At 42.8% G+C, this 12,415-nt stretch overlaps 1 protein-coding gene across 1 annotated transcript; it reads left to right on the forward strand.

Annotated features, from left to right (window-relative positions):
- Positions 1-7,865: 7,865 nt before the first annotated feature.
- On the forward strand, positions 7,866-12,046 carry LOC129834191 (mothers against decapentaplegic homolog 6-like; the record flags this gene model as incomplete). Its single annotated transcript, XM_055898930.1, is given in 3 exon segments — positions 7,866-9,462; positions 10,811-10,867; positions 11,969-12,046. Coding segments are annotated over 3 exon segments (919 nt in total), but the record flags the coding sequence as incomplete, so codon positions are not given.
- Positions 12,047-12,415: the final 369 nt, after the last annotated feature.

Below are 12,415 nucleotides of genomic sequence, written 5' to 3' on the forward strand. Positions count from 1 at the left end.
TACCTTGTCTGCCCTCGAGGTACTAATTATTTATTGAGCAACATCAGAACGAGGCTTCCATATCAGCTAAAAATGACCAATTAAGCAGGAATCTGGCAGATGTTTTGCATTTCATATCAAATTAGAATAAACTGAACATCCTTTGTTTGTGTTTTGGGATTTGAAGTGGGATCTTCAGTCTGCGTTGCTTTAAAGGGTCAGCCGTGAGGGGGCTTCAAAACAAATCCATTCTGACAAGGCTGCCTCAATGTCTGATTGGGTCAGCTTCTCAGAAAATAAGATTTAGATGCCTTTTGCGTTGAGGTAATTTAGGTCATGGTTGGGGATCAAGCGGTTCGGTTAAGGATATACAGCGCATTCAGAAAGTATTCAGCTCCTTGACTTTTTCAGCATTTTGTTACGTTACACCCTTATTTTAAAATGGATTCAATAAAAAAAATCGTCAGCAATCTACACACAATACCCCAAAATGACAATGCAAAAACAGGTTTTCAGAACAGATTGCAAAAAAAATATATATAAAAAAATCTGAAATACTTTATTTACATAAGTATTCAGACTCTTTGCTATGAGACTCGAAATTGAGCTCAGGTGCATCCTGTTTCCATTGATCATCCTTGAGATGTTTCTACAAATTGATTGGAGTCCACCTGTGGTATATTCAATTGATTGGACATAATTTGGAAAGGCACACACCTGTCTAAATAAGGTCCTACACTTGACAGCCCATGTCAGAGCAAAAACCAAGCCATGAGGTTGAAGGAATTGTCCGTAGAGCTCCGAGACAGGATTGTGTCGAGGTACAGATCTGGGGAAGGGTACCAAAAAATGTGTGCAGCATTGAAGGTCCCCAAGAACACAGTGGCCTCCATCATTCATTGTATTTAACTAGGCAAGACAGTTAAGAACCAATTCTTATTTACAATGACAGCCTACCCCAGCCGAACCCTAACCCGGACGAAGCCCATTGGGACTCCCAATCACGGCCGGTTGTGATACAGCCCAGGATCGAACCAGGGTCTGTAGTGACGCCTCTAGCACTGAAATGCAGTGGCTTATACTGCTGCGCCACTCGGGAGACCCTTCTTCGATAGAAGAAGTTTGGAACCGCCAAGACTCTTCCTAGAGCTGACCGCCCGGCCAAACTGAGCAATTGGGGGAGAAGGTCCTGGTCAGGGAGGTGACCAACAACCTAAAGGTCACTCTGACAGAGCTCCAGAGTTCCCCTGTGGAGATGGAAGAACCTTCCAGAAGGACAACCATCTCTGCAGCACTCCACCAATCAGACCTTTATGGTAGAGTGGCCAGACAGAAGCCACTCCTCAGTAAAAGGCACATTACAGCCCCCTTGGAGTTTGCCAAAAGCCACCTAAAGGGCTCTCAGACCATGAGAAACAAGATTCTCTGGTCTGATGAAACCAAGATTGAACTCTTTGGCCTGAATGCCAAGCGTCATGTCTTGAGGAAACCTGGTACCATCCCTAAGGTGAAGCATGGTGGTGACAGCATCATGCTGTGGGGATGTTTTTCGGCTGGGGGGACTGGGAAACTAGGCAGGATCTAGGCAAAGATGAACGGAGCAAAGTACAAAGAGATCCTTGATGAAAACCTGCTCCAGAACGCTCAGGACCTCAGACTGGGGGCGAAGGTTCAAATTCCAACAGGACAAAGACCCTAAGCACACAGCCAAGACAATGCAGGAGTGGCTTCGGGACAAGTCTCTGAATATCCATGAGTGACCTAGCCAGAGCCTGGACTTGAACCCGATCAAACATCTCTGGAGAGACCTGAAAATAAGCTGTGCAGCAATGCTCCCCATCCAACCTGACAGAGATTGAGAGGATCTGCAGAGAAGAATGGGAGAAACTCCCCAAATACAGGTCTGCCAAGCTTGTAGCGTCATACCCAAGAAGACTCGAGGCTGTAATCGCTGCCAAAGATGCTTCAACAATGTGCTGAGTAAAGGGTCTGAATACTTTTGTAAATGTGATATTTCAGTCTTTATTTTTTATAAAAACATGTTTTTGCTTTGTCATTATGGGGTATTGTCTGTAGATTGATTAGGTAAAAAAAACAACGATTTAATACATTTTAGTATAAGGCTGTAACGTAACAAAATGTGGAAAAAGTCAAGGGGTCTGAATACTTTCCTAACGCACTGTATCTGCTAGGCAATACAGGAGAGTGGCACAAGTTGCCTTGTGGGAATTTGCTTCTGTAGCCGGAGCGGATTTTAATCTTCCACCTTGAAAGGTTCTGATGCACTCATTCTAATCTAACCACTTGGCTAACGGCTACTAGTCCAGGATACACTCTAATAACAGTCATTCTAATCTAACCCCTTGGCTAACGGCTACTAGTCCAGAATACACTATAATAACAGTCATTCTAATCTAAACACTTGGCTAACGGCTACTAGTCCAGGATACACTCTAATAACAGTCATTCTAATCTAACCACTTGGCTAACGGCTACTAGTCCAGGATACACTCTAATAACAGTCCTTCTAATCTAACCACTTGGCTAACGGCTACTAGTCCAGAATACACTCTAATAACAGTCATTCTAATCTAACCACTTGGCTAACGGCTACTAGTCCAGGATACACTCTAATAACAGTCATTCTAATCTAACCACTTGGCTAACGGCTACTAGTCCAGGATACACTCTAATAACAGTCATTCTAATCTAACCACTTGGCTAACGGCTACTAGTCCAGGATACACTCTAATAACAGTCATTCTAATCTAACCACTTGGCTAACGGCTACTAGTCCAGAATACACTCTAATAACAGTCATTCTAATCTAACCACTTGGCTAACGGCTACTAGTCCAGGATACACTATAATAACAGTCATTCTAATCTAACCACTTGGCTAACGGCTACTAGTCCAGGATACACTCTAATAACAGTCATTCTAATCTAACCACTTGGCTAACGGCTACTAGTCCAGGATACACTCTAATAACAGTCATTCTAATCTAACCACTTGGCTAACGGCTACTAGTCCAGGATACACTCTAATAACAGTCATTCTAATCTAACCACTTGGCTAACGGCTACTTATCCAGGATGCACATGACAGGTTTTCCATTTATCTATTCATTAACAACATGGGTCATCTCGGATGACACGGGCACATTTCCTTGTCAAATTTGCTCCCAGAACCCTCCAGATGTTTAGTTATGACCAGTGTGACAACCTGCCTGGTCTCCTAAAAAGTCTCATTGTGTGGAAACCTATTGTTTGTCCTATTTCGCCACAATTCCAAATGGATAATTGCATGACATGCTATAGACCGGGTTTACATTAGACCTATGATAAATCTTCCTTGTCTTTCCTGTCTCAATGGCGTTTTCAAACACATGCAAGTATGCAGAACTCTCTAACAACAGGTATCTTTTCCCTGTCCAGCATTTGATTGAGTTACACTGGGGAACACATTTTGAACAGGTGCCTTGCACACACCCCTTCCCTTCCCCATACCCCTCAACCCCTTTCCACCTCCGCCTCCACTACCCCCAACTCTCTGATCCTTTGGCCGAAACCGGACCCCTACAGAAAGACTTTAACGTGCCTTTCAGTCCTCCCCACCCCTTGGTTGAGATGGGGCCGCAAAGAGAGGAAGAAGGCAGAACTCTGTGTACTGTGTAACCTGCGTACACACATGTTTATCTATTCTTATTTCAGTCACAAGCAGTTCAGAAGAACTGGGGAGGTGTTCAGTAGGAATACTGTGCAGGAAACAATTACTGTAGCAGGACAATATTTTTTACAGATTCTATTTGTACTTCTACAATATGAACGCTCCTTTTTGTTTGGCGTTTGGATAAGTATTATCCCGTTTGTTCCCGCTGCTTATACACGACTCTGGTTGACAAATGGTCAGGTTAACAACTGACTTTTGATCAGGGCTTGATTAAGAACATAGCTTTAGGTCCAACACTGAGTTGATCCTGAGTCAGTGAGTGGACTTTCACAGGACCTTAACTGTATCACCTTTTGATGGCATGGCTGCCCAAAACTGCATGGCTTGATTGCAACGAACAGGCAGAATTTAACGCTCTGCTGCAGGTAACCGCTGGATTTCCTATAAAGCTGCTGACGGGAGATTAAATTCACCTGCGGGCTAAACTAAGCTTGATCGCAACGAATAACCCACTTGGATAAAGCATCAGATCAGTTCATCTCTCATTGTTACTGTCAAGTGATTATCATACCAGACAGCCGGTCTAGACTCTTTACCCCCTCGTCCCATCGACATATCAGTAGCATTGGAAACCGTAAGGCTGATGAATGTAAAAATACTTATTTGAATACAGGAATATGGAAGTAGTAGGCCTACATTTCATTCAAATGTTTCACCTTAAATGGCAAAATAATATAATATATGCCATTCTAAATAACTTTAGAGGCTACATTTTCATTTGATTAAACAAGTTGCCAATAGATTATATAACTCAATCACGATTGACTTACACATTTCAAATATGGACTGTCCAGGGATATTTGACCACTGATCTCAATAATGGATGACCATATCAGTCAATGTTCTTTTAAAGACAATTGTATTTCATGGATTAGGTATAAATTGGAAATGAATGAAATAAGAAGAGTAGACTAAACCATCAACAACTAGTTTTTAATTCACACAAGGTGTGGGGTAAATTACCACAGTAGATTTGCCCTGGTAAATGAGGAAATACTTGATTTCAGTAGTATGGAATGATTATCAAATCGATCAATTGCTCTTACTCTGTTCCTAAAGTAGGACTAAGTTGTTCCAATGAGAATACCAATCAGAGGGCGAAACAGTCTTGAAAAATGTTGGTTGCAATCAAGACTAAAAGATAACCTCGTCATCGACGTTAGGGCGCGGCAAAATCGCTGGCAAATAGAGATCGCCAGTTTGTATTTCTAAAAACCGGATATGACTTACCTCTGGTTGGTTCAGCCATTCCTGTGTCAGAAATGACTTACCTCTGGTTGGTTCAGCCATTCCTGTGGGGGATATGACTTACCTCTGGTTGGTTCAGCCATTCCTGTGTCAGAAATGACTTACCTCTGGTTGGTTCAGCCATTCCTGTGTCAGAAATGACTTACCTCTGGTTGGTTCAGCCATTCCTGTGTCAGAAATGACTTACCTCTGGTTGGTTCAGCCATTCCTGTGGGGGAAATGAATGAGGAAAGAATGAGGTTTTGGGATAAAGGTGAAAATAAGATCTGAGGTTAAGACAGGATTAGGAGTTCTTATTTGGCCTTTACTTACTTAGGCAAGTCAGTTAAGAACAAATTCAAACAATGGCTTTCTGCCAAACCCTAACGACACTGGGCCAATTGTGCGCCTCCCTATGGGACATCCCAATCACGGCCAGTTGTGATACAGCCTGGAATCGAACCAGGGTCTGTAGTGACACCTCTAGCACTGAGAGGCAGTTTCTTAGACTGCTGTACCACTCGGGAGCCCCTAAATAGTATTATACTTATAAAACAAAACGTGTAAAAAGGGCTCCCCAACTGGTGGCCGAATTTGGCCCGTGGGTGATTTTATTTGGCCCCCAAGTTACCTGAGCAAAAAAATATATGTTTATATTTTTAAACACAAGCAAATCAGCTCCAGGGGATTTTATTTTTGGAAATCTGTTCCAAAGTCTTCCCACACATAATAAAGATATACTGTAAACTGTATGTAATTGTATACAAATGTAAGCAAAGTTTGAAATTATTGTGTTTTAGTCAAATATTATATCTGTTTGGGCTTCTTGCAGTCAATTTGCAGTCTACAAATTATTTGTAATTAAGTTCCAGCCCCCTGCCCATCCGCTCAAGAAAGAATCGGTCAGCAGGTGGATCTAGTTGAATATCCCTGGTATAAGATCTTGTTACGAATCCCGCCGAGGATGGTGCCTCTTCCCGTTCTGGCGGCGCTCTGCGGTCGTTGTCTCCGGCCTACTAGCTGCCACCGATCCCCTTTTCTGTTTTCATTTAGGTTTGTCTAATTGGTATCACCTGTTTTGTATTTAGGTTAGGGTGCTATTTAAACCCAGTTGGCCCGCCGACTTTTGTGCGGGCTTGTTATTCTGTTTGTTGTGGTGGTGTTTTTGTATAGTGGATTCTGTCCTAATTTATGTTGGACAGTATTTTTTGACGCGCCCTTTGTTGTGTGGCGTAGCCGTCTCATAGATTATTTCTGGTTGAAATAATACATTTCCACTTGCTCAGAATTACCCTGCTCTCTGCACCTGACTCCTTCATTTCACCATCGGAATTGTGACAGATCTCCTAAACCTGTGTTTACCATAGACCTTATGTTTGGTGTTTACCCCCCCCCCCCAAAAATGATCATTTCCCCATAGGCTTTGGCCAACAAGTATTGGCGGAGTTAGTGCCTACACACAGTCACCATTACTATTGCTCTCTATGTTGGTTGCCAGTGAGTTTAGCTGTGCATGTGATTTTAGCGTGTATTGATGGTTTAATGAGAAATCAGCTGGCCATAACCTGGTGGCTTTCCATGGTTGCAATTGGCCCCACGAGTCTTGCCAATGTGTCACGCCCTGACCATAGAGAGCTGTTTATTCTCTGTTGGTTGGGGCGTGATAGTGACTAGGGTGGGTCATCTAGGAGTTTAATGGTTTATGTTGGCCTGGTATGGTTTCCAATCAGACAGCTTTTTATCGTTGTCTCTGATTGGGGATCATATTTAGGCAGCCATTTCCCCTTTGTGTTTCGTGGGATCTTGTCTACAGATAGTTGCCTGTGTGCACACCAGTAGCGGTACGTTTCGTTTGTGCTTTTGTTGTTTTGTTTGGTGAGTTTCTGTTTATTAAAAGATGTGGGACTCTATGCACGCTGCGCCTTGGTCCGATTACTATGACGAACGTGACACAATGACTTTTAGGATGTGTGAACTAGTTACCATCTACTGTCCTCCTCGAAAAAGTTAAGGAGTTGAATGGTACAAAATTTGAAATTAGGACGTTTCGTGCTCTTAGAATGTTTCATAAACTACACTCGTATAAAAAAAGGTGCTATCTAGAACCTAAAATGGTTATTTGGCTGTCCCCATAGGAGAACCCTTTGAAGAACCCTATTTGGTTCCAGGTTGAACCCTTTTAAGACCTGGAAGTATGTAAGAACCAATCAGAGGTTGGGTATTCCTGAATGGGGCGGGGCTATGACTTCATAAGTGCCACTCTGAGCTATATCAATATATAATGGGAAGCTATGCCTTCTTAACTACACTTGAAAAGTCATTAACCCTTTAATGAATGAAAAGTGAAATAGTTGAATCATAGCAATAGTAATTATGACAATAGCCTAATTATAACAATGATGATAATGATAGTAATAATAATAACATAAAAATAGTTGCGTAGTTATACGGTCCTTGTTGATTATTATGATGATTATACATATATTTGTGTTTATAACTTACAAATCAATAATGGCATTTTGCATGTGTAATAAATAATGTCATCATGACAAAACAGGAAGTAAAATATCGACCTACAGGGCACACAGTGCCAGTATCTGCTGGCTTCTCAATCACACAAATTCAAGAGAAAATCACTCTGTGCAGATTGTGCTCTTATAGAATGAAAATCAGAAATAATTCTGATTCCATACAGAATTTTACTGAATGAGCGTTTTTCTGTCATTAAGTATTAAGTATTTCCCTGAGATAAATGTGTGCATTGATGTTTCGGTAGGTTAGTAAACATGTTCAGTGTGATATAAAGTTCGTGGGAAGAGTTGAAAGTTTGAGAGAAGAAAGGTGGATGTTGCGCCTTTAAGAGTTAAGAAACTTGAAACCATGTTTGCGCAACAATCAGTGCGGCTCACAGCCGCCAAAGTGTCTAGACTGGCACATGATGGGAATCAACCAATGGCTCCAGAGCTTTCCTGGGGCCCCCGTGTGCACGGGCGAGTGTATCCGAAAAGAATAGCAGAGAGTGAGACTGGCAGCAAAGTCATTCAAGTTTTCCTTTCAACCACTCCTGAGTCTTGAATCGGAGTAGCTACATCTGCATCCGTATGTTTGAGCAGCATAAAAACTCAATCTAAACTTTTTCTTTCGGGGTTGCAAACGGATTATTCTACACTACGGTGGAAAATAACAGTGGAATCTGAATGCGGCAAGGATTATTTGGGATTATTTCGTGGTGAAGCAACTCCATCGATGTGCCGTCAGAAGGATTCTAAAGCAAAGGATTTAACCAAGGGTGCTCAAAGTCCAAGAAAAAAACTAACTATTTTGCTGTCGTTTCATGTTGTAGCTATAGCCTAGTTATTGGAGGAATAATTATGGTATAGCCTATGAATTGCTGCTCGGAAGATAGTCTTGGGGAATTGTGTAGCCTCTGTAAAGACACACGTTTTCATGGAGTTGGTAGACGATATGGTTGTAGGATATAACAGACCAGTAAATGCATGTATGTCGCATTCTGTTTAGCTGTGCAATCTCGTTACATTTGACTTTGTTTGATGCAACATACAACCGTAAATTACATTCTAATGCTGCGAGTTAGTCATAAATCTACGACCCCCGGCTGCGCATGTAGTGCGCGCCGTTTACAAAACATTAATGTTGTGCGGAGACCATAAATCAATGTGGAATCCTCACAGACCTGGACGGGAACAATACGACACATCCAAAACTGTCTAAATTGTCGTATGTTCAGGTCGAAACGCTCAGGTCTTATACGGCGACTCTGGAGAAGCCGTTTAGTCCCAGACAGAGACGTGGGAGATGGGAGAAGCAAACGAAGCGAGGAGTTTCGGGACGATTCGTGTGGCAGTAACCCAGAAAAAATACCCAAAACGGAGCTCGGGTCGGTGACCCGTGCCTCGCCATCTCTGGGAACTTTCGACGAAGTGTGCAACACAGACCTCACGGACAGCGCAGAGTCGGCGCCGGGGGACAATTCGGACCATGGTCAGAGGGATGCCATGTGTGTCCCCGTCCCTCATCACCGAGGCTCTCAGCCAGAACACGAGAATGACAGTAGAACGGTTACTTGCTGTTTGTTTCGAGACAGGGACCCTGGACCTCGGAGCCCCGTCTTGACCCGGGGTATTCGAAACTCTAGTCCCCGCGATGGAGGTATCCTCACGGGACGGGAGGGGAATACTGTCTCGGTGGCCGAGCAAGAACTCAAGAACGTTACCTATGCTCTTTTGAAAAGACTCAAGGAGAAACCGCTGGATGCCTTGTTGGAGGTGTTGGAGCATAAAGGAGGGATGCCCAGTGACTGTGTTCTGGTACCCCAGACGGAGCTGCGTTTAGGTGGCCACTCGACATCTCCCCCATTTCTGCTCTGTAAACTCTACCGATGGACTGACCTGCACCACTCGACTCAACTCAAAGCGCTGTGCCACTGTCAAAGCTTCCGGGCATTGGACAGCAGCGAAACGGTGTGCTGTAACCCCTATCACTACAGTCTCTTGTGTGGGCCAGGTAGGACAACTGATATTGGTTACAATCATACACTTTTACCCCATTCTACACAAATCAAATCTGTATAAATTGAAAGGGTCTATTTTTTAGATAGGTTTACGCACAAGTGAGCATAGTGAGGCTACACTTATAGATGCTTTTCAAACGTGATAACCAAGCACTGCGTGCCAATGCTGAAATAGCGATGCCCAAAAGGTAGGCCCACATTCTACCTGAAGTCTGGTGGATGGTGAAAGATGGGACTCGTTAGAAGGCCAGGCAGCGCTAAAGGTGTCCACCGTATGTGAGGTGAAATTAAAACGCGTTCACAGTCACAAAGCCAATGAATAATCACGTAGGGTTATACTTCTCTGCGATTAAGCGAGACATACTTGGACTCTTGACGTTTTGTTGATGCGCATTGTTGTAAATATTTGGTTGCTAAGCCAATGCGCGGGAGTTAACATTTTCTAGCGAATTGTATGATTACAGCAACTGAATTCCAACTGTTGGAAGTGTAGCTAGCATACTATCCCTCAAAAACAACACTGTACACACACTCACACAGAGCTAGAGGGAAAGGGAGAGCTTGCGTTATAATGTATTTGCATCAAATATTTTCTCTGCTAAGTACTCAACAACACATTCCTCTATTTCAATGTTTTAGTTCATGATATCGATTATATTCATTTGTTTAGCTTTTACATTATCCATTTGAAGATCGCTCTGAAGTAGCGCTTTGAAAGGCTCTTTTTCCTTCCCTAGGAGGTCCCCCTCTTGCTATTTAGGTGAAGGAGTGGTGATAATATACAGTTTGCATACTGCTGGCGCCAGACTGACTAGCTGGGTATCTCACTGACTGAGTACTCCAGCAATTACTGCCTCCACTCTTAAAGAACCCGCAGCCATTATATCCACTCCGTTCCCATGGCCTGTTTCTTTGTCCCAGACAACTATTTCGACAGTTCACCATTAGCTTTCTTGGTTTTATGTATGGAAAATGCCCGTTGACAACATGTAGCCTACTTTTCTTTTGTGTTCTTTATTTATAGCTGTTTAATTAGGACCTGAAAACATATTTTATATGTAATGTAATTCTGTTTTTAGGTATGAACCTTTGGAAGTGCTTATTCAACAGGGTTGTGAATGTCTCGTCTTTTATTCTATATTCTGTCTGAAGAATTGTATGTTGATCTGCCCATTCAACCATCAACAGCTTCTTTTTTACAGACATATGCAGATTGTTGTCTGTGTTTTCCCAGTAATCCATGTTACTTATTATTTCATATAGTAACAGATTATGCTCTGATACCTAACTATGTACTTCTACGCAGTACCAAGCATCTAACACGCATATTTTGTATTTCAGAATCCCCACCACCCCCCTACTCACGACTATCTCCCTCAGATGAACACAAGCCACTGGGTAAGTCAGGCAGTAACAGCCATGCTTCCCCTCAGCAACAGTGAGCGACAGAGATATCTGCTAAGTTCACAAGGCGTTTCACTGGAATGGAGTTTTGGTAGCATTTTACTTCCCGGCACACTTTTGTTTTGTCTTTTTCAAGTAATTATATATTTATTAATATAACATTTATATAGTTGTGAAAAACTCAAAGTAATTACATCTTGAACCCACTTCATCCAGGCTGTATCGCAACCGGCCGGGATCGGGAGTCCCATAGGGCGGCGCACACTTGGCCCAGCGTCGTCCGGGTTTGGCCGGTGTAGGCCGTCATTGTAAATAAGAATTTGTTCTTAACTGACTTGCCTAGTTAAATAAAGGTTAAATTAAAATATATACCATGGGTGCCCAAGTGGTGCAGTGGTCTAAGGCGCTGCATCTCAGTGCAAGAGGTGTCACTACAGTCCCTGGTTTGATTCCAGGCTGTTTCACATCTGGCCGTGATTGGGAGTCCCATAGGGCAGTGCACAATTGGCCCAGCGTGGTCCGGGTTTGGCTGGTGTTTGTTCTTAACTGACTTGCCTAGTTAAATAAAAAGATATACCATTGTCTCCTGACTGGTACAGAGGTCTAATGCGCTGCATCTCAGTGCAAGAGATGTCACTACAGTCCCTCGTTTGATTCCAGGCTGTGTCACATCTGGCCATGATTGGGAGTCTCATAGGGCGGCGCACAATTTTCACAGCTTTGGCCGGGGTAGGCCGTCAATGTAAATAAGAATTTGTTCTTAACTGACATGCCTAGTTAAATAAAGGTTAAAAAAAAAATCAAAGTTATACCCCTTATTTTCTGTGCTGGAAAATGAAGTGTTACCGGAGCTGGAATGTCGGGTCTTTTACCTCAAAGTTAGTCATGTGCCAGTACATTATTCCTGCATTCACATGCTTTCTCCTGCTTCAAATTCGTTTTGTATTCTCCTCACACCTCTCTTTGAGGAACATGGCGTTATAGTAGGACCACAACACAACGCTCTCTGGACAATAGTTAACTTAAAGTCTATGGTTACAATGGTTTCCATGGAGCTCTGGATTTCACTCCCCTGTCATGTTCTGTCCTTTGCAGAACTATCAGATTCAACACTGTCGTACACTGAAACTGTGGCCCCCCACTCCCCCGACGTCACGCCAAGACTCTTCTCAGGTGAGACGCTACTGTCAACCAGCTTCCATGCTCCAGACTTATTACCACGGAATGATAGGCCAACATTAGCATTGGGGGCTATTGATTTAGCATTCAGTCCATTGATAGAAAAAGTGACATAGTTTAACACAAAATACACTTATTTCATTCCTTCATTGTTTGTTTTGGGATGGGGTTTTATTGTTGGTTAATATAATGTTGGAATACAGTAGTAGATGATATGAATTTTACTTTACGTCTAGTTTGGTTTGTGCTGTGCACTATTGTTTGTGGAGTTCACTCCTAACCAATCATTCTGATCAAATAGGGAAGCAGTGTGTGCCTGAAAGAGAGATCTGATAGGGGTATGAGTACATCTGCCATGCATTC

Source organism: Salvelinus fontinalis, chromosome 35 (assembly GCF_029448725.1).
Source record: "Salvelinus fontinalis isolate EN_2023a chromosome 35, ASM2944872v1, whole genome shotgun sequence".
Classification (NCBI taxonomy): Eukaryota; Metazoa; Chordata; class Actinopteri; order Salmoniformes; family Salmonidae; genus Salvelinus; species Salvelinus fontinalis.